At 47.6% G+C, this 22,878-nt stretch overlaps 1 protein-coding gene across 8 annotated transcripts in view; it reads right to left on the reverse strand.

Moving 5' to 3' along the window:
* Window positions 1-19,410: 19,410 nt before the first annotated feature.
* The window catches only part of SIRPA (signal regulatory protein alpha), a 42,066-nt gene continuing 38,598 nt past the window's right edge, over window positions 19,411-22,878 (reverse strand). For all 8 annotated transcript variants that reach the window (XM_065921572.1, XM_065921577.1, XM_065921576.1 and 5 more), the window contains one exon: window positions 19,411-21,936. In XM_065921572.1, coding sequence (XP_065777644.1) covers window positions 21,682-21,936 — 255 coding nt within the window. In that variant the 3' untranslated portion in view covers window positions 19,411-21,681. The remainder of the gene's footprint in view (window positions 21,937-22,878) is intronic.

Consider the following 22,878-nt stretch of genomic DNA (forward strand, 5'->3'; position numbering starts at 1 on the left):
TGTCATGGTTTAGCCTGCAGGGATCTTGATTGCCCTTCTCCTCCACAAGATATCACATTGGTCCATTACATAGATCACATTATGCTAATAGGACCTAGTGAGGAGGAAGTAGCAACTACTCTAGATTTACTGGTAAGACATTTGTGTATCAGAGGGTGGGAAGTAACTCTGACAAAAATTTAGGGTCTTTGACCTCAGTGAAATTTCTAGGGGTCTAGTAGTATGTCAAGATAACCTTTCTAAGGAAAAGGATAAGTTGTTGCATTTTACCCCTCCTACAGCCAAGAAAGGGTCACATTCCTACCTCATGTCTTTAAATTTTGAAGGAAACATATTTCTTTTTGGGGGCTGTTACTCCAGTTCATTTACTAGGTGACCTGAAAGGCTGTTAGTTTTGAGTGAGGCCCTGAACAGGAGAACACTCTGCTGTGGGTCCAGGCTGCTGTGCAAGCTGCCAGGTTACTTAGGCCATGTGGTCCAGCAGATCCAGTTACAGAAATGAGGACTTCAGTTGTCATATTTCCTTCTTCTTTTATTATGAATGTGTTTGTGTGTATATGCACATGTGTTAAGTAAATACCTTTGTTTTTTTCTTTTCTTATTACCTTATCATACAACATAAGATGTATTGACTTTATACAGTGTTTCAGTATTGCTATTTTATATCAAAATATTTAAGTTATGGGATACCAGGAGACAAGTAAAACTCACTCAAGAACTTTATTTCCTCTTCTGAAGAAGAGATGAATGCACTTTTGGTTCTATACAGGATAATTTTATGTTACAAAGAATTTTTATCTTTTACTGTCTTTATCTGAGGATTAACTGTGTGTGTGCCAAATTGACAAGGGGTAGACTTACAACCTCAGATAATTTCCACACATGCATGTTGTGATGGTTAGTTTTTAGTCAACCTGACTTGCTGATGGATGCCCAGTGAGCTGGTAAAACATTTCTTGGTGTGTCTGTGAGGCTGTTTCTGGAAGAGGTTAACATTTGAATTGTTGAACTAAGTGAAGAAGATGGCCTCACAATGCAAGTGCACCTCATCCAATCCACTGAGGACTTGACTAGGACAGAAGGGTGAATTGCTCTTTGCTTGAGCTGAGACTTCCATCTTCTTCTGCCCTGGGACATTAGACTTCAATGTTCCTGGTTTTCTTCTTGGCATTTTTTTCCCCGAGCTTTTGGACTTGGGTTATGTTTTGCTCAGTTGGCTCCCCAGCTTCTCAGGGCTTCAAACTCTGAATTACTCCTTGGCTTTCCTGGTTCCACAGCTCACACATGGCAGATTGTGAGACTTCTTGGCCTCCATAACCATGTGAGTCAATTACTATACAAATCTCCTCTCATCTTTATGTGTTGTTCTTGTTGCAGTTGCTCAATCATGTCCAACTCTTTGCGACCCCATGGACTGCAGCACACCAGGCTGCCCTGTCCTTCACCATCTCCCAGAGCTTGCTCAAGCTCATGTCCATCAAGTCAGTGATGCCATGCAACCAACTCATCCTCTGTTGTCCCCTTCTCCTCCTGCCCCCAATCCTTCCCAGCATTAGGGTCTTTTCCAATGAGTCAACACTTTGCATGAGGTGGCCAAAGTATTAGAGCTTCAGCTTCAGCATCAGTCCTTCCAATGAACACCCAGGACTGATCTCCTTTAGGATGGACTGGTTTGATCTCCTTGCAGTCCAAGGGACTCTCAAGAGTCTTCTCCAACACCACAGTTCAAAAGCATCAGTTCTTCAATGCTCAGCCCTCTTTATGGTCCAACTCTCACAACCATACATGACTACTGGAAAAACCATAGCTTTGACTAGATGGACCTTTGTTGGCAGAGTAATGTCTCTACTTTTTAATATGCTGTCTAGGTTGGTCATAACGTTTCTTCCAAGGAGCAAGTGTCTTTTAATCCATGACTGCAGTTACCATCTGCAGTGATTTGGGAGCCCAATAAAATAAAGTCTAACACTGTTTTCATTGTTTCCCCATGTATTTGTCATGAAGTGATGGGACCGGATGCCATAATCTTTGTTTTTTGAATGTTGAGTTTTAAGCCAGCTTTTTCACTCTCCACTTTCACCTTCATCAAAAGGGTCTTTAGTTCTTCTTTGCTTTCTGCCATAAGGATGGTGTCATCTGCATATCTGAGGTTTTTGATATTTTTCCAGGCAATCTTGATTTTGGCGTGTGCTTCATCCAGCCTGGCATTTCGCATGATGTACTCTGCATAGAAGTTAAATCTTAAATGCACATCTTTTTGTGTATGGTTGACCTTTGGTGCAAACTCCCTGCACAGTCAAAAATCTGTGTGTAAGTAGACCCAGGAAGTTCAACCCCTGGTGGAAGGCATGGCAACCCACTGCAGTATTCTTGCCTGGAGAATCCCATGGACAGAGGAGCCTGGCAGGCTATGGTCCATATGGTTGTAGAGTCAAACATGACTGAAACAACATAGCATGAAGGCAGTTCAAATCTGCGTTGTTCAAGGGTTAATTGTATATCTCTCTACACGTATCCTGTTGTTTCTGATTCTCTGGCTAATGCAGATGTGTTCCTTGGTACTCAGAAGACTCAAGGGCTCCTTTGCAGATATCCAAGGCCGGCTCTTGCTCTTTCTTTCCTCTCAGTCCGTCTCCATTTCTGTACTGCTCTCTCCTCAGTGACACTCTGCCCTATGAACTGCAACCACCTTGACCTCCCAGCTGCATCCTCAAGGAGACCGCGGGGCTCCACCTAGATTCCCACTACTGCACAGTGGTCTGAAAGCCCCCTCCAGATATGAGGCTGGGGGTGCCTCTCTTTTGTTTTCTCTTCCTCTAGGATCACTGCCTTCTTTGTCTGATGTCCGAGGTATTGAAAACTCTTGTTTTGTATATTTTGCCCAGTTTTCGGTTTCAAATGAGAGGACAAACTCTGCTTATAACTCCTTCTTAGCCAGAAATAAAGTCAATGAATGAGCTCAGATCTCTTCTCAAGGAATCAATATAGATCCAGTTGTTTCTATTGGGCAACTAGGATGGAGAACCTCTGTAATTTTTTTTTTTTTTTTTTTTTTTGTACACTGGATGAATGAAACAGGACATTTCACAGGCTATATTTTGCCCTTGGGTAGCCATTTTGAGACTCATAACCTACATGTTTCTAGATTTTTTTTACTTGTTATTCTAACTAGTTTAAGCCTCAAAATAGTCTTCACATTTTACAGGTGCAGAAATTAAGACTCAGAGAGGTTAGACAACCTACCCAAACTGAGGAGTTGGACAAAACAACATTTGAACCCAGTTCCTCTCTGACTTCAAAGTCAGTGCCATTTCTTGCCATTTTGTCCCTGTTTAAACTGCTGTATTTTGTGGTGTTTTCTGTGTCTTTCCTGTATGCTTCTTCCCTCCCCCTCTGACTTTGAAACTCCTGTCTTTTCATCCACATCTCTTCATATTTAGCAGAGAACCTGACCTATGGGCAAAGGTGAGGAAATTTTTGTGAAACAAATGACTTTTCTCCTTTTGTTTGCATTCTTAATGTTTCATGCCTTCTCTAGTCCACACCTGTCTATTAAGTAGGAGGTGTGCTACCAGCAGCTCAGGTGGGATTTAAATCAGGCAGCTGTTAACAGTGAGATGAGGCCTCTGCTACCAGAGGGGTGAGGAGCATGGAGTGATACCAAGATGGAATTGGTTCATTAGAGAGGAAAAGAGGTGGTTGACATCATGTAAACAAGATCTTTGAGGGATTAAAAAAAATTTTTAAGTCCTAGGATATTGCAGAGGGGCTATTCAACTTCAGTAGTCATCAAAAAATTCAAATTAACAAACAAAATATTAGCATAATTAAGAAAACAACACAGGCATTGATGAAAGTACAAGGAGAAGGTGCTCTCATATGCTGCTGATGACATTATAAATCAGTACTATTTTTCTGGAAAGCCATTTAGCAAAGCTTATCAAAAGCCTTAAATATGTTCATCCCATTGACTCAGCAATTTCACAACTAGAACATTCTATCCTAAGGTGATAATCGGACAGGTGCACCATGATTTATCCAGGAGAATGCTCATTCCAGCTCTGTTTATATTATATTAGTTGAAAACTGGGGACTTGATAAATGCATCCATTCAAAAGACAATGCCACAGCCTTTAAAAACGAATATGCAGAAGAAGAATGACTTGAAAAATGTTTATGAACAATTGCCGAGTTAAGAAAACTTAATTATAAAAGTATATGCATATCCATCATAATTAATTCTTCCCACATGCTTTACTTAATTAATTAACCCATTTGGTTCTTACAGTAATCTTCTGAGGGAGGTGCTATCCTTGTGGCTTGTAAAAGCTGGAGCATGGGGAGACTGATTGACTTCCCTGCAGGCAGGAGGCTGGTGAAGGAATTCAACCCCTGACACCAGATCCCAGAGTCAATTCTCAAAATGTGGTCCTCGGGCCAGGAGCTCAGTATAACTTGGAACTTGTTAGAAATGCTAATTCCCAGGCTGTCCGATCAGAAGTTCTGGAGGTGAGGCCCAGCAATGTATGTTTGAACAAGCCTACCAGGATCTACCCTATTGCACTTTTTCTTGCAGTTTGGATTTTAAAAATGTATGTAGGTGGATAAAAAGTGTCTGATGAATTAGTCACTAAAGTATCAATAGCATCATCTCTGGATGATGGCATTCTGGGTGATTTTGATTTTCTGGGAGGTTTTTTTTTGTTATTAGTTTGTTATTTTCAAAAGTTTCACAATGAACATTTATGAACAGGAAAAAAAACCATTCTTAAAATAAAGAAGAAGAAATATCCCCAGGGAGAAGGAACCTTCCTTTAAACCTCAGCGAGTGGGTACATATTTGCAGGGTAGGGGGATGTACAGAAGGAAATAGTTTTCCTAAGTCATGTAGAAACTTAAGCAGTGCTTCTTGATCATGTATGAATCAGCAAGGCTTCTTGTTAAAACACAGACTCTGGTTCAGCAGGTCTAGGTGGCTGAGGTTCTGGATTTCCATCCCGCTCCCAGATGATGCAGGTCCAGGGACCAACCACACTTTGAGAAACTTTGAAATGTAAGCCCTCAACTCCCAGAATGCAAGCTCCATGAGGGGAAGCCTTTTCTGGGTCAATGATGTATTCCCAGTGCTGAGAACAGACAAATAATAAATGTATGGAGGAATCTCAAGTCCAAGGGTCCTGCTGGGGATCTAGGAAACTGGGTTTTGACCATGGTTCTGTGCCTGCTTGGAGAAGGAAATGGCAACCCACTCCAGTATTCTTGCCTGGAGAATCCCGTGGACAGAGGAGCCTGGTGGGCTGCTGTCCATGGGATCACACAGAGTCGGACACAACTGAAGCGACAGTGGCAGCATCTACTCTGCCTGCTGCTGGGACCCTCCTGGGCAAGCTGTGGCCTCCCCATGTTCACTGGGCAGAGAGACAGCCCTGCGTCTCCTTCTCTAGACCTGATGTGTCAGTTCCACTCAGGCTGGCCCAGTGAAATTTCAGCCTGACTCTAGACAGAGAGTCCCAGGAACTTGGCAACTCCTGACCAGGAGTGGTTCTGAGAAGCCAAGGAAAGCAGTTAGGAATGAAGAAATCTTCAAGTTGAGGTTTCCGTAGAAACATTAACTCATCCACAGAGGCTGCGTGCTGCATTTGGATTACAGGTTAGGCTCGTAAGCCTGAAATAAATTATATACTCTTCGTATTATTCAGCACTGTACTGTATAATAATAAATTATACAGTTATAGGCCTCAGCCCAAGTTATAACAAATTATGCCACAGCGTATAATTACCCTGCACTGCACCATATAATAATAAATTAGACAGCTACGAACCTAAGTTGTGATTCCAGAAAGTGATATGAGAATGAACAGGGGCTGTTGATCCATTCCTCTGATCAGAGTCTTGTTAGACAAGCCTGGGGCTGAAGGAGAAAGGAGTCGATCCTTTTTCCTTCCTTCCCCCTTTCCTTCCATGCATGTGGATGCTTCCTTGATTCTGAGTACAGACTTGACTTTGGAAACCTGGGCTGACTGGAGCTAAAGCTCCTCCCAAAGCGTTCCCAGTTTGTCAGGGAAGGTGATGGGGGAGAGGTAGGAAACCATATGCAAACTGAAAATGCAAATGCAACCCTGTGTGATAACGACCATTTACTACTCATAATAAAATAGCAAAGCAGCCAAGTATTTAATGTATTAGCCCAGGTGTTGACTCCTCATAGCTCTGCAAAGTGGGCATCAGCATTTATTTATTTCTCTCTCTCTTTTCTTTAATTGGAGGATAATTGCTTTATAGTATTGCTTTGGCCTCTGCCATACATCAACATGAACCAGCCACAGGCATACATATGTCCCCTCTCTCCTGAATCCCTCTCCTATCTCCCACCCCATCTCCCCTCTCTAGTCTGTCATGGAGCACTGGGTTGAGCTCCCTGGGTCACAGAGAAAATTCCCACTGGTTATCTATTTTACATATGGCAATTTTTATGTTTCCACGCTTTTCTCTCAATTCATCCCACCCTCTCCTTCCCATCCCTGTGTCCACAAGTCTGTTCTCTATATCTATAGGTCATCAACATTTATTGACAGGTGAAATGAGCAAGACTGACATGACTTGCTCAAGGTCACACACTTAGAAACAGCAGAATGGGGATTCTAGCCCAGAACTATCTGCTGGTCATACTCCTTTGAGGGTGTTAGTCAGTGGAGTCAGCCTGGAAAGCAAGATCAAGCATCATCAACATGACACTTGATATGTCCTCAGGAGACACCAGTTTGGAGCCGACATGTCATCCCCCTGTGGATCCATCATCTCCCAGTGGGTCCCAGAGCAGCCAGGTTTTCCCACAGCCCCAGAGAAGTTGCTTTTCCTTCCCCAGAGCTCACAGGCCAGGTGTAAGTGGTAATGCTGTGAGCATGTCACATATTGTAAGCTCATTTCATTCTCTCAACCACGTAATGAAGTTGGTGCTCTTCTTACACCCATATTATAAATGAGGAGCCTGAAGCTCAGAGGGATCAGCAACTTGCTCAAGGTTAGTAAACCGGAGTTGGAGTCTACATTTAGGCAAATCTGGTCTGCCTGATTTCTCACTATACACTGCTGGTTTAAAAAGAAACAGAACACACTTATCTTTAAAGTCTAAGTTAATCCTCAGATGGTGGTAGGATGAGAGGCCTGGGGAACTGAGCCCCAAAGAGCAGCTACCCGCCTTCATCTCCCATCCACTCAGGACATACGTATGTCCACTGGGCCACTGGTGCCTTATTTAATGATTTGACTTTCTCTTTCCTTTTGTCTTAAGAACATATTAAATATATCCTGCATAAGTGGTGGCTGCAGTGTAATCAAGGTATGAAAGAAGCTAGAAGGACCAGAGAAGTGAAGGCCAGCACCTCTCTGCCTGCAGTGGTCAGGAAAGCTTCTGGGAGGAGATGGCAGAGGGTCAACAGGAGTTTAAATGGCATTCAAGGGAGGGAGAGGCATTTCAGGCAAGGAGAAGAGTAGAGGTAACGCCAGGTGAGAAGAGATCATCTTTGGGGAATATCAGATCCTAGGTGGTTGCATGAATTGGGCAGGAGTGAGGTGGAGGGACAGGCCAGGCCCTTGGATGCACCATTAAGGAGCCAAGACTTTGTTCTGTAGGTGGTGATTATCGATGTGTACACTTGAGGTTCCGTGGGGTCTTCCCAGCTTCACAGTGTAGCCTAAGAGGGGGAAACAGCCCTGCCAGGACCAGCCTCAGCCTGCCCTCCACCTACTCCATCCTCCACGGCTCTCACATGCTGACTGAGTGCTGACTGAGTTCTTCACAGCTGAAGAATATGCTGAATGTTCTTCTTGTCATCTCTGGCAAGTGAAAGAGGCTCAGCTATGTGGGTCTCCCTGGAAGGGCATCTGTTATCAAATGAAGATACAGGATACCCATGCCCAGTTAAATTCAAATTTCAGATAAACAACAAATATGAGTTTCATAAAAACATATTCCCAGTATTGCATGGGCTATAAATACTTACATACTAAAAAAGGTATTCAATTTGTGTGTGAATTTCAAATTTAATTGGACACCCTGTATTTTTATTTGCTAAATTTGTCAAATTAAGGGGGGAGGGAGAGCAAGCCACTTTCCAAATAAAATTCAACCCCTGTGCTTCAGTCAGGGTCTCATCAGAGAAGAAGAGCCTTTACAAGTGACCAAGGGAGCGAGCCCTCATAGGACTGCGCCCTCATATAGGAGGGCAGATGGCATGGCATCTCTGCAGGCTGCCACCTCTGCATCTAGTGTGAGCTGAGGTTTGTATGGACCGGCGGTCAGGAAGGAGCTCAGTGGAGAGGAGAGGAGAGAAGGGACAGACAGGAACCTGTTTGGCCCCATCCCCAACCTTGATGTTGCAGTGATAGGTAGGGGAACCCGGTGCTCTTGCCCTCAGGGCTACACAAGCACCCCACTCAGGGAGGTCTGGTGGGAGCTATAGGGTCTGCCCCCCACCCCCTTACACCTAAAGATGAGCAACAGATAAGCAACAATATGCGGGGCAGCCATTCTGCATGGCACTGTGCACCCTCTCCAGAGCATCATATGATGGTGACATCTTCACCTGTGCCTTAGAAACCTTGAACAGGATGTGGAATGTGGCCAGTGTCAAACCAGAACCATATAGGAGATGAGTTCTGGGACACAAAGTTTCAGCTTTGCTAGCATTCCACAGTTCAAGTCCCCCGGGCCAGCGAAAATCATGATTACAAAGGAAGGGAGTACTGGATTTGCATTCAGTTCTACCCTTGACTAGCTCTGTAATCTTGGGTAAGTTAACTTCTTGATGCCTCAGTTTCCTCACCTGTAAAATGTATTCAAAACTCTTACCTCCCTTATAGAACTGCTGAGAAAATAAAGTGAGACAAGGTGACCAATCTCACAACTGGCACCTTCTAATCAGTTAGTGAATAATAATGACCTTTTGTGTCAATGAGTTTGTTATCCATCTATTTCACTATGAAAAAAAAGCAATCATGTGTCTTAAAATATTAAGAAACATTCTGCTGCCAAAATCCTCTCTTAATTAACTCACTAGATCAGCCTTGGAAAGATAACATAAACCACCTTCAAAAGCATCTCCAAATGCCAAGGGTAAAATCAGACACCGCGTGTGCACTAGTTATGAATCTTTGAGATCCTAGCAGCCCTTCCCCATCCCCCGAATAAACCACGCACTTCAGCCCTAAGTGATGAGAAGAGAGTAAAATTATGCTTCAACACTGCTGCAGATGCTCTGACTGCTTGTAAGAAGAAGGCACTTTCTTTATAAAGGCCACTTATGGGAAGGAAAAGTTTGGCAATAGAGCCGGCATGGAACAGAAGGCAGGAGTCCGGCCAGCAGGTGGTGTGTCCAGGGGACTCGATGAGGTGTGAGCCAGGGAAGCAGGGTGGGGCCGGGGAGGGTGAGCGGCAGGAGGCTCTGAGGATTGCAGCTGTTTCCATTCTTAGTGCCCAGAGAGTGGTGGGGAGAACGGTTTTCCAACCGGCCCTTCATCATTTGTAACTCAGGGCCTGCTTCCATAGCCATCTTGGTGCTGTGCCTCATTTTCACAGCTGAGCAGAATATAAAAAAGCTGGAAAATTCTCTGTGGTTGAAAAAATAGAGGTAAATTGGTCCTCTTTGGGGTGTAAAGACCTCTCTCCACCCCCTGGGCAGTCTTTTTAGCCACTTAGCCTGATTCTGAGGTTTTCTTCTTAGCAACTTGTAATTCCAGATTGCAACAAAAAATATAACTGCACCTGAGACTGCTGGGTTTGTGCCAGGGCTGGAGAGGTGGGGAGACGTGTTCCCAGGAGCAAAGTAGGTAGAGAAAGTTAGCTCCACTGGAACCTGGGGCTCCTGTGTCCAAAAGGAGTGAAATGGAAGGCGATGTGGCAATCTGGATATGATAACAAGTGTCCATGTGTTAAATCCAGCCATCCCACTTCTAGGAGTTTCTGTACAATGACATTCTGTGCAAAATTGTTTGGAAGTAGGGAAAGAAAAGAAACTACCCAAGTCTCCATCAGCAGGGAATCTGTGACCTTCCTCCTTCCTTTATTAGTTCTTCTCCGAGACTCATTCCTTTCCAGCAGCCAGAGTGGTGTGTATAAATGTGTGTTAGAGCAGGCTGCTCCTCCACTCCCCTGGCTTCCTATTTCCCTCAGGATAAAATCCTGGCTCCCCACCAGGCCTACAGGGCCCATGTCCTGGGGCCCAGCCTCCCTTTCCACCATTTCAAAACACTCACTTTCTCCAGCCAAACCACACTGAGTTCAGTCCAGTCTCACTGTCTTTGCTCTTGCTGTTCCCTCTGCCTGGAATGTTTGAGCCTAGGTTTTCTTACCTTACCTTTTTCTTCTTCTACTACTGGCATTTATAATGCCATATCCTTTAGGGAGTTAGAGCACCGAGTCTAGTTTCCCAACCCCCGATCCAGGCTCTCTCCATCACTTTGTCCCATCTTGCTTTCTTCATAGCACTCAGCATAAGATGAACTGATCTGTAATTTGTATGCCTGTTAACTGTCTCTTCCACCAGAACTGAGAGTAAGGACTTAATGTGTTGTGTGTCCTCATCTGGTGCCTAGAAATTGCCATTATATGCATGTTTGACAAGTGGATGAATAATTGAACAAATGCATAAATATAGAAGGGCATTCCTGGTGGTTCAGATAGTAAAGAATCTGCTTGCAATGCAGGAGATGTGGGTTCAACTCCTGGGTCGGCAAGTCTATTGCATAGACTTTTTTTTTTTTTTTTTTTTAACATATTTTATACAGTAAGAATAGCTCCCAGATTTTGAGGGCTTAATGATCATTCAGGCCCAGTTGTAACCACTTTTATATTGATTGTCTTATCTCATTTGATCTTCACAGAAACGTTGGGGTTGGCACAGTTTTGGGCACCTTTCTAAAAGAGGGGGAAACTGGCACAGAGAGGTTAAGAAACTTGCCCAAAGTCACACAGCTGGAAAGTTGAGAGCCATAGAATGGATCCAGAGTCTGACTTCCAAAAATATACTCACTAAATGGGTGTAGAGTGATCACTGTGTGACCTCAGGCAAGTCAGTTCTCTTCTCTGTGCTCACCGGGGAACTCAGGCTGGTGGTCCAGAGCCACTGAGAAGAATGTGTTGGACAATGTAGGCAGAGTGCACAGCATAGGCCCTCAGCACATGGTATCTTCCCGACCCAGGGATCGAACCCAGGTCTCCCGCATTGCAGGCAGGCGCTTTAACCTCTGAGCCACCAGGGAAGCCCCTCAACACGTGGCAGCCACCTGCAAAGGCTGTGAACATTTGGGGAAGCAGACTTGACCTTGGCAGCCTGAAAGCCTTGTTCCATTTTTTGGAGCCAGTGCCACAGAGGATCTCCCCAGGGCTTGGGTGTTTGGCTCAAGGTCATTGTCCTGTGGGGTCCCAGGGCTTCCATCTGTTGCCCCTGTGCTGGAATGTGACTCCTTGGACGGCCCAGCCAGGGGACCACGCACAGCGATCATTCTTGACATAGCTGAGCTCTGGGCACAAGGTATTGAGCAGGCAGGGCAGGCGATTTCAAAGGGCCTTTGCTGCATCTTTCTTGAAAGATGAGACTCTAAAACTTGTCCTGCTTCAGCAGAACACTCAGCTTGGAAAGGAAGTCAAATCAGGAGCAAACGGCCCAGGCCTTTGGTGCCTGCCGGGCAGCACAGGCTCCACACAAGTGGGTGAGGGAGTGTTCTGGGCGGCTTCCAGTGTGGATTGCGCGTTTGGGTTCCTGCACCTCCCCCCTAAGCCTCAAAGTCACATCTATTTTTGGGATATTTGCTGATACCCCGTTGTCTCTTCCCCTCCCCCCAAAGGTCTGGGACCTTGTCGGTTGCTTTCTGTGTGTCCACAGTAAATGCTGAGTAAGTACTCCTCAAATGAATGGATTGCCCCTTCTGCCAGTTTCATCATGTTAGAAGGCCTTGGAATTTAATCCTGCTTCTGGGACTAGTTGGGTAATTTTGAACTTTGCTTTCAAGGCTGAAAGTCTCTGGAGTCAGGCTGCCTGGGTTTGAACCCAGGCTCTGCTTCTTACTAGCCATGTCAACTTAGGAAAGTTTCTGAACTTCTCCGTGCCTCAGTTTCCTCCTCTGGAAAATGGGGCCCTTGCAGTGCCTTTGTCACAGATTGGCATGAAGGATAAATGGCTCAGCACATGGCAGGTGCTTACAATAAGGCCAGGCACAGAGTAAAGTCTAGGTAAATATTAACTCATATTCTTTTATTATTATTATTATTAAATCAACTTTATTAAAGGGTAACTTACAAACAATAAAATGCACTGATCTTAAGAATATGGTTAGATGAGTTCTGATAGATATATATACCCATGGAAGCACCACCTCGATCAAAGGACAGTCCCACCTCCACAAATGTTCCCTCTGCCCTTCCGTCAGCAGCCCCCTCCTCTCCCCCGACCCACTGGTCTGCTCTCTGTCTCCATAGCTCAGTTTGATGGTTCTGGAACTTTATATAAGTGGACTCTTATACCATGTGCAGTCGCCCCTGCTTCCTTTTTCTCATCGTGTTTTTGTCCATGTTGCATGTATTGGTAGTTTGTTCCTCTTTACTGTTGTAACTCATGCTATTGCCAGTGATTTTCTCAATCTCGGTTTCCTCTTCTGGGAAATGAGGTTAATAATTTCCACCTCATAGAATGTGGTGAAGGAGAAAATAGACCGAGTGGTATAGCCGCATCACTGATTCCCAGATGGAGGACCCTGCATCCTGGGCCCAACCAAGCTCTCCCATCGCCGCCCCCTGGTCCCCAGAGAGGGGCCCTTCCAACGTCACAGGGAGCCTGGAGCCCGAAGGGTTGATGGGGGAGGACCTTCTGAATAGATGCACAGCTGCGAGATGATGGCCATGTTTATAAAGCAGATTGTTATTTTTTAATTCTTTGCCTTGTGTCCTTTCCCCTACTTCTCTCTTTTAAGGATAATTAAAATGCAAGCTGGCACTCCCTGCAAGGAGACAGCTGAAGATTTAATTGCCCCAAGAAAAATTTTCCAGTGAAAGGTCTTGCGGTAATGGCAGCTCCCGGCCTGGCCGCCTGAGCGCTTTCGCATTGCGCACATAATGTTAGCGGTAATGCCTTCATCTGCATGTGCATAGGGTCCATTTACTGGCACGAGAGAGCTGGGGCAGAACGGAGCCGATGGCCTCAGCCAGGCCACCACCTTCTCACCATTAAACTCTCACCCGGCCTCACTCTGGAGGCAGGTCTGTGTCCCAGATCCACGCAGCCGGCTGCCGCACCAGCTGACCCTGCCCCGAGCGGGCCTGCGGGGGCAGGAGGCCTGGGCGCCTGGGAACGGCCCCTCCACCACGAGGGTTTGCCCTGTTGTCCTTGAAGTGCGGCCAGGAGGACACGTCTGCTGAGTGGCCGAGCCCTGCCAGCTCTCTGAGCCGGGCCATTTGCCAGCTGTGCCTGGGTAGTGCGATTTCGGGGGAGAGAAAGATCTTGCAATCTCTCATTCTGTTTTCTAAGTGCGGTCCCAGTTTCCCCAGATGAGGCATCAAAGGCTCAGAGAAGGGTCAGTGGCTCCTTGTCTGTTGGGAAGCGTGCATCAATTTTTAAAAAAGTGATTACTCTGAACCCAGGATCACGATGAAAGGCAGAGGGACTCAGTAGGGAAAGTCAGACGGACTGGGGTTTGAGTCCTAGTTCCAAACCTGCCAGTTGGTGCAGGTTTCAGTTCTCTTATGATGCCGTGATGTCTCCAACTTCTGGGTCTTTGTGCGTGCTCTTCTTCCCCTAACCTTCTTCCCCTAACCTTCTTCTCTGACTCTTCCTTCCTTCTTCCTTTTCTTCCTCTCCAGGCCTCCATCCCCCCATCCTTCTACTCACTCATCTCATTAACATTTATTGGATGCACCCTGTGGACTGAGTGCAGGAGTTACATTAGTAAGCAGAGGTGACCGCCCCTTGCCCTGAGGTGGCTCCCAGGGCAGTGAGAAGAGGGGTGTTAAGCCATCACAAGGTCAGTGTATACTACAAACTGTGACCAGGGCTGCAAAGCAGAAGCTGTGGACAGGATTGCTACTGTGGTGTCAGCAAAGGAACCCAAGCCATCTTTGATTTAGAGGACTAGCAGGAAAGAGCCCGCAAGTGTTCCTGGCAGGGGAACACCATGTGCAAAGGCCCTGTGGTTCCTGCCAGGAACTGTCAGGTGACTGGTGTTGCCAGAGCAGGGCCAGATGGGGAGAGTAACGCAGGGCCAGCCCACACGGGGAAGGCAGAGCCTTACCCAGCGCCTCCACACCCTCTTCTTCTGGCTCATTCTTGCTCATCCTTTAGCGCTCAGCTCAGGAATTTCCCCTCCAGGAAGCCTCTCTGCTCTATGCAGGCTGAGAGGCCTGTGACTTTCTCCTATAGAAAAAAGTGTCCAAAACTTAGAAATAAGGCAAAGAAGGTGACATTTCCTTTCATTACCATTGTTTTAAAGGCCCACTAAAGGATTAGTTAATTCTGTGGGGAATACACCCGAGTTTAACTTTGTCATTCTGTATTTGCATCATGTTTTATCATTTCCTGAAATTACAAGTTGACATCCTCTTGTTCTAGTGGTGCTCTGGCAACATAGGGATTACTACAGGTGCTCTGGCTCCCTCACACCCCCAGGAGCTCACAAGGGTGTGGCAATCTTCTGTCAACATTTTATCCTCAGAATTTTGCATAGGGCCAGCCAGCTTCACAGCAGGAGCCTGAGAAATAATTATCGGCTGAATGAGTGATCTTGACCTTATCTCTTCATGTCTCTGAGCCTCAATTTTCTTATCTGTTAAATGGATATCATAGCACCCATCTGCAGAAGAAGTAAAGGTTCAGTGAAATACAGACGTCAGTGCCCTGTGATCCTGTGGGCTTCAGTGCCCCTTCTCCCAGGGCTGGATTCCAAATATAGGAAATGAAGATATGACGTGGGGAGCTCATGGTTGGGGGGACACTGGAGGAAGGAAGGGTAACTCTCTGCGGGGTCAGGGCAGCCAAAGGCAGCTCCACCTGGTGTTTGGTGGGAGAGGGACATCAGCCTGGCTGGAGAGTCAAGTCTGGGCTGGGGAGGAGCAGGAAGTGTCCTTAAATAGACCCGGTGGGGTATAAGGAAGAGACGCCGAGAACCAAGCTGGCGTGTTGGATTCCCCAAAGTTGGTAAGAGTGGGACATCCTAGGCTGACGGAGGGAGGGACTTGATAAAATCATTTCAGCCAGGAGAGGAGAGCCACCATCATTGAGTTCCTCTGAGAATCTGATCTTGGTGTGTGCGTGTGTGTGTGTGTGTGTGATTGTGTGTATGAATCTGTGTATATGGTGTGTGAGTGTAGGGGTGTGAAGGTGTGTGGGTATGAATATGTGTGAAGGTATATGCAAATATGTGAGTGTGGGTGTGAGAGCGTGAATGTGTGTGTGTGTGGACTGCTATCTGTGCCACACGGTTGCAAAGGGCTGATCTATTCTCTATTTAACCTTCACAAGAGCCCCCTGGGCTTTCCAGGTGGCTCAGTGGGTAAAGAACCTGCCTGCAACACAAGAGACACCAGAGATACAGGTTCAGTTCCTGGGTCAGGAAGATCCCCTGGAGGAGGGCTTGGCAACCCACTCTAGTACTCTTGCCTGGAGAATCCCATGGACAGAGGAGTCTGGAGGGCTACAGTCCATAGGGTCACAAAGAATCAGACATGACTGAATCGACTGAGTGTAGCACATCACAGAACCCCCTGAAGTGAAGACTACCACCCTCCGCCCCATTTCACAGGTGACCAAATGGAGGCTCAGAGGTGAAGTCCTTTGTCCAGGGTCACAGGGTGAGGGCTGTGAGCAGCTGTCTCGACACCTCTGGGTGGAAAGAGGAGGGGTGTGGGCACAGGATGATGGGGGGTAATTAAGGGAGTCTCACTAGACCAAGAGATGATAAATGGTTTATCACTGTTTCATCTGCTATTTTGGCTGTGTCTGCTCAGACGATCAGTGGTGTCCGACTGAAGCCTGCCAGGCTCCTCTCATCATGGGATTTCCCAGCCAAGAATACTGGAGTGGGTTACTATTTCCTTCTCCAGAAGATCTTCCCACCCAGGGATCGAACCTGAGTTTCCTGTGTCTCCTGCATTGGTAGGTGGATTCTTTACCGCTGAGCTACCTGGGAAGTCCTGCTCTTTTCGTCATCTGGATGTTATTTTTCAAAGGAATCTAGCAATGCTCTCTAAGCCCTCACCTGGGCAAGGCCCAGGGCTGGACTCCTGGACCAAAGATAAAGAACTGATACCATCTTAAGAAAGTGTCAAGTTGGGGCAGGCATCAACTTGGGGGTGGGGTTGAATCCCTAGGGCACTTGTCTCTTTAAGACTCTGAGGTGTAACTTGTATGTAGAGAAATGCAGACCTTGAGTGTGTACTTGATGGCTTTTCACATTTGCAAGTCCCCATGTAACCACCACTTGGGTGGGGAAGCAGCTTCCTCTCACCCCAGAGGGCCCTCAGCCCCCTCCCCTCCGCTGCTTCCTCCAAGGGTAGCCCCCACTGACCTCTGTCACCAAGCTTTTGCCTGTTTCTGAACATCTGGGGCCCATATCTTTTTGGAAAATGCTTTAAGTTTCATAATCCTGTATTCAGAAAACAAATCCAGCCCCTAATCAAACACAGTATAATGGTTAAGGGGGTCACAGTGGGGACCCCAGTGGTGACAGGCTGAACCCTGGGGAGGCCCAAAGTTGCCTGGGCTGGCTGTTGACCAGGCAGGAGAGTGAGACCACCCTGGCACTTTGGGGGTGAGACCACATTGTGTTTCCTGGCTCCCAGTAGAGTCCAGTGCACCCCATCATTGTCTGTGGCCCCCACTGTCTCACCAGCAACCCCCAGCCCCCAGCATGCCTGTCTGGTGCCCACCCATACCCACAGCAGCACCACTGCCCAGGCAGATGTTGGCCCTTGAACAAGACTCCTAATCTTTCTGTTAAATAGGGGATAAATCTTAGGACCTACCTTAAAGCGTTGTTAAGAGGACAGATGAACTGATATTAAATAAGTTAATATTTGGACAGAGTTTAGGAGACTTTGTAATATGCAGTAAGGGCTTATGTTAAAACTAAATAAAGAAATCTAGATCGAATCTTGGCTGGTGGGAACATGCTGGAAGATGCAGGGTTTTTTACTGTTGAGCATTAGAATCTTGAGAGTGAAGTGAAAGTCGCTCAGTCGTGTCCAACTTTTTGCGACCCCAGGGGCTATACAGTCCATGGAATTCTCCAGATCAGAATACTGGAGTGGGTAGCCAGTCCTTCTCCAGGGGATCTTCCCAACCAGTGATTGAACCCAGGTCACCTGCATTGCAGGCGGATTCTTTACCAGTTGAGCCACCAGGTCAAGGATTGAGAAGGAGCAGAGATTTTCCTGATTATAATGTAAAGTGGGTAGGGGCTACAGAAGTCAAGGCCAATGGGTCCTCATGGGTGGGGCAGGGTGGGGGGGTTATCGCTCTGCTTTGCTCAAGGAGCACAGAGGAGATGCCTGATAAATGCCGAATGCTGGCAGGAGGGAGAGGGTCACTTGACTCCCATCAACTAGAGGTTGCCCACCAACCTAAGCCCCAGAGATCTGGGCTGTGGAGAAGCAAGGCCCAGGTGCTGCATGAATTCTATCCCCACCTCTCTTGCCTGGACCTGCAGTCCTCCGCCCACACCTTCCCAGAGAACAAAGGCATTTCCCCGCTCATTGGGCCTGGATTCCTGCCTGGAATACCTCATCCCACGATGGGCACACATAATTTCACAGGTTGGGGCTGAGGAAGGGGATCTAAATTCTCTGTCACCTGCCAAGGTCCTGGCCTGTGAGGCAAGCAACCTCTCCCAGCCCCGCAGGAAGTTCGTTGCCTCCTGTGTGACCACATGGACCAGGCCAAGATCTCAGGACTGATCCTTGGTGGGCTTATGGATCCAAGTACAAGTCCGAACTCCACTAAAGATTCATTGTGTGAGATTGGCCAGGTCATGGGTACTTCTGAGCCTCAACTTTCTCTCTCTGCAAAATGGGCACACAGCTGCCACTGCTATTGGACAATTAAGAGAATTAAACATGATGGGGAAGGGTCAGACTCCTAGTGCTCTGCTGTGGGGCATTAGGGAAAGGACTTCACTTCTCTGTGCCTTGGTTTACTCATCTGTAACATAGGGACAAAAAGAGTTCCTACCTCACATGGTGGTTGGGGGATTAAATGAGTTAATAATTACAAAGCAGTGGGATATTACTTACCATAGCAGGTACTGGCTTTTATAATTGCTAATACTTTTGCATAGTCAGTGCTAATATGTAATGTGATGCTATTAACTCAGTGGCTAGAAGTTGGTCTCTGAAGCTGGCAGCTGGAGTTTGAGTCTCAGCAGCGTCACTTATTAGCTGTGTGACCCTACCATCAGTTATATCACCTCTCTGTGCCTTGTCTATAAAATGAGGTCAGTACTATTATTTACCTGGACTTGTGAGGTACGAAAGGGTTAATCGACGTACAGTCCCAACACACAGTAAGCACTGACTATAAATGTTGTGTTGACATCATTATATAATTGTCATTCATATTGTTAATATTCTTATGGAGGGTACATCAACATTTATTGAGCACCTATTAGCACTAGATATGAATTATCCGGCAGGGATAGTCTAGGACAAGCACTAGCTCCTCATTTGGTAGAGAAGGAAAGTGGGGCACCAAGAAGGTGACCCATTTGTCCAAAATCCTACAGGTAGTGAGGGGCAACCAGTCCCCTCTGTGCAGTGTTTAGGGCAGAAAGGAAAGAGCCAATGCTCAGCGAAAGCCTGCCATGTGCCAACCCTTTAATGCCCACACTAACCCTGGAAGGGTATTACATCCCCACTGTGCTGACAACTGCCCTGGGTCTCAGCGAGGTGAGTGGTTTGTTCTCAAAGTTACAAAGAGGAAGATCTGGGATTCAAACTTGGTTTTCTGTTGGAATTTTGCGCAAGCAGGTGTTTTGGGCTTTCTTACATTGACTCCCTATGAACCAGGGGAAACGAAGTCTTTGTGTCTATAAAATCCAAGTGTGCATGTGTGCTTGCTCTGTCATATCTGACTCTTTACGACCCCATGGGTTGTAGCCTGCCAGGCTCCTCCGTCCATGGAATTCTCCAGGCAAGAATATTGGAGTGGGTTGCCATTTCCTTCTCCAGGGGGATCTTCCTGACCCAGGGATCGAACCTGTGTCTAATGCATTGGCAGGCAGATTCTTTACCGCTGAGCTCCCTGGAAAGTCCCAGAGACAGGCCCAAATGCTGAGGCTGCTTCCAAGCCCTGGGGCCCAGGCAATCTTCTCCCAAGCTCATGGGGACAGGACAAACTCACAGAGACAAGGATACTCAACATCCAAACGGGCTGTTGTTACCCAGAAATCTTTATTACAAAAATATTTTGCAAGCCAAAAAGTTTAAGTTGCAACTATATACAAAATGGGGCCTGTTTCCTTCCCCACAGTCTGAAAATAAACTCCCGAAACCATGCTCCTTCCGTCCTGTTGTTTGGACCGTTTCCTTTTCCTGGGGTTCGATACACAAGGTATGGGAATCTCCAGGCTGCCAGGCTAAGTCTAAACTACACGACTTCCTTGGCCTCATTCCTTACTCCTCTTCCAAAATTCAAAATAAAATTAAAGTGGCACCAAGAAAACATTCTTTTAAAATTCTATGTGTGTGCTTGTGTGTGCTCACACACGTGTGCTCTCTCTGGGTAAAAGAGAGGGAGATCAGGGTTTACAAGCCAACCTTGTGGAATTTGGAAGTAGCTCGAGCCAGGTGGCTGTGACACTGAGCTCCCAGATGCCACAGAGAAACTCCGGCTCATGGGGCCAAAGCTGCTCACATGGCCTGTCGGCTCAGCCAGTTCCTGGATGCCATCGTGTAATACAAATCACCCTTCCCCAGAGAGGCAGGTCTGTGTTGGCCTCCCAGGGTTCCACCTGGAGGACCTGCTGATAGGCAGGATGGCTCAGCTTCTGGCTCTGACAGCCTGTGCCAGGACTCCCTTGGGCATCCAATGGCTGGACCCAGGGGGCAGTGAAGATTAGCATCTCAGCTCTGAGAGTGGATCAGTTACATGTGAAAACTGAATAAACAGGGCTTGTGACACCTGCTTGCCCTGGGCCCAGCTGGGCTGCCACATTGAATTGGAAGGGCCAGGGTTCTGAGGTTAATGGGGTCAGAGCCTCTGCCCAACCTCTTGAGACAGAGGGACAGACGGTGGGTCATTCCTGGCTTCACAGATATTCAGGCCTCCTGGCTGTCTTTGATTTATGCCAGTTTGATCCTAATAGGGTTTGGGAACAGAAATGGAAGATTCTGTCTTCAGAGAGCTGGAATGGCGGGGGGCGGGGGTTGGGGGGGACAGACAGGCACAGCTTCCTACCCTGCGTGGCCCTAAAGTGCTTGTGAGAGATGGAGGGGAGGAACGGCGTCTTTCCTCCCTCCTCTTTACAGGTAAGCAGACTGAAGCATGAGGTCTCGACCAGACCTCGTGGAGAAGGAGGCAGCCTGGAGAAGTAGGGGCAGGTTCAGACTTACCACACTGGGGGCTCGGGAAGCAGAAGAACCAGCCACGTGGAGGGAAGGCTACCTGTCTCCATGGAGCAGCCAACCTGGAACTGTCTGCCCCACCCTCAGGGCTCTGGGACCAGGAGGAACTCAGTTTCTGCCATGAGTGATTCTCTCCAGGACAACCGACTGTTCAGCCTCAGACTGTGCAAGACCAACCACGCACATCAACACATGACAAAGAGCCAAGATAACGCTGCTGTTGTTTTAAGAAAAAAAAAAAAAACAGAACAAAACACCACAGATCAAATTTTCTAACACCTCAGTTTCAAGATTGCACATTTCACGTTTCTCAATAATTTACAGGCGTCCACAGCGAGATGTTGTGAGTTAGTGCTTGCTGGAGGAAGCGAGCTCAGGTCTGGAAAGGAGAGTTGGGGCCACATGGAGCGTCACAGTCAGGATGACGGGTCCTCTAGGTCTCGCGGGCTGAGAGGAGGAAGGGTGTTTCTGTCCCTCAGTCCTTGGTGCTGGAGGAGTTCTCAGAGGGTCCTCTCCTCCCCAGGGCTTGTGGCCGATCACTCCAGGTCAGGGGAGGCCAGGACTGCTGGCAGCCACTACACCAGGTCTCAGGAGGCGGGTCCAGCTTCCCCATGGACAGGCAGTTCAATCTAAAGGGGATAGCTTTCCCCAAAGCCACAGCTGGTGGTGCCGGGGGGAAGAGGAGGTATGTTTTCTCCCTCCTCACTCTGGAAGATCAAGCTGCGGAGCGTCAAGGAGGCAATCAGGGGTCTCCAAGACCATGACCAAGACCCACAGTTGATGGACAGAGGCATGAGAGTTCTCACACTCACTGTGGCTCTGGCCAGTTCCCAGGCCGGCTCTCCGCCTGGTCTGGCGACACCAGCCTCCATGTGTGGCCAATTGGAGGGATCATGGCTACCCTGGAAATGCTGGTGAGCCAACTGGGTTGAGGAGACAAGAGCTACCCTCATTCCTGGGTCCCAGGGCCTCTGCCACCCTAGCCCCCCAGGAACTGGGCTGGTTGTCCTCACTACGGCTGCTCCGTGTGGGACAGGAAGGCTCATGGGAACAGACTCTAGAGATGACCACGGCCCTGTTCACTTCCTCTGGACCTGAACACTGGCATACTCCGAGTAGGATGGCTCAGGCTTGGGGGCCGGTTGCTTGGGGGTCCGGTTGAGGTGGACCATGTCCAGGTCAGCGTAGGTGAGGGTGTCCTCAGATACGGGTGGCGGGCGGGCCTGAATGCTGGCATACTCCGTGTGGTTGTTCGGTTCATTGGCCTTGGGGGTTGACTTCTTCCCCTTGGGTAGGTTCAGGTCTGCATATGTGATGTCATTGTTGTCTTGGATCTAAATGAGATAGAGAGAAGGTCATTCTGGAGCCCCTGCCAGTCACCACTGGGACCAAGTCTGGATGCTCTGTCTCCTCTTGGCCTCCACTGACTCAGCCCTAATTCATGTCCCCTTTTCTCCAGCCAAGGTCACCCGTCTCCAGCCTTGCTCTTTTAGTCAGCCTCCTCATATAGCCTCAAGGCTCTTCCTAAATGTCAGTGTGGTCACTTCAAAGCCCTGCCTCAATGTCACCCCTCCTGTAGTTCTTGCCTGCCTTTCCTGATGCTCTTGCCTCTGCTGAGAGTATCCAGCCCCCTTTCTCCTTATAATGAAACCCAACGCACCCTGTCAATTTCATCCTAAGACCTTCCTCTCAGCTGGGTCCAGGACCATGACTCTGTACCTCCCTCTGTGCTTCTCCATCACAGCACCCACCCCTTAGCTAGGGACTGTCTGTGCCTGTCCAGGGGTGTGAGTAGATGCTGATCCCCAGTGGGTGGGAACACTCATTTATTTACTCATTTATTCAACAAGTATTCACTAGGCATTTGTTATGATGCAAAAATCAAGACTGGCACAGAAAAAAACCAATCAATGTTGAATGAATGAATGAATGAGTGGTAGATCAATAAATGGACGGCAACTCTTCCAGCCCCACACTAGGTGAAGCTGAGGACTGGGGGAAAGAGAATGGGAGTTTGTGAGAATGAAGCCAGCAGTTAACAGGAGGCAAAGGTTTTGTAGGCAGAAGTCGGAGTGTGAATCCTAGTTCTGTTCTCTCTGGGTGAGGGACTGGGCAGTTCACTTACCCTCTCTGGGCCTTGGTTTCCCCAATTTTAAAGGAGGTCTAATAATAGTATCTGTTGCCATGGTCACTGGGAGGATCCGATGAGGTGGTCCAGGTGAAGCTCTCAGGACAGAGCCTGGCTCAGGCCAGGTGCATGGATGTTCAGCGCATGT

This window comes from Muntiacus reevesi, chromosome 2 (genome assembly GCF_963930625.1).
Source record: "Muntiacus reevesi chromosome 2, mMunRee1.1, whole genome shotgun sequence".
NCBI classification, from domain to species: domain Eukaryota; kingdom Metazoa; phylum Chordata; class Mammalia; order Artiodactyla; family Cervidae; genus Muntiacus; species Muntiacus reevesi.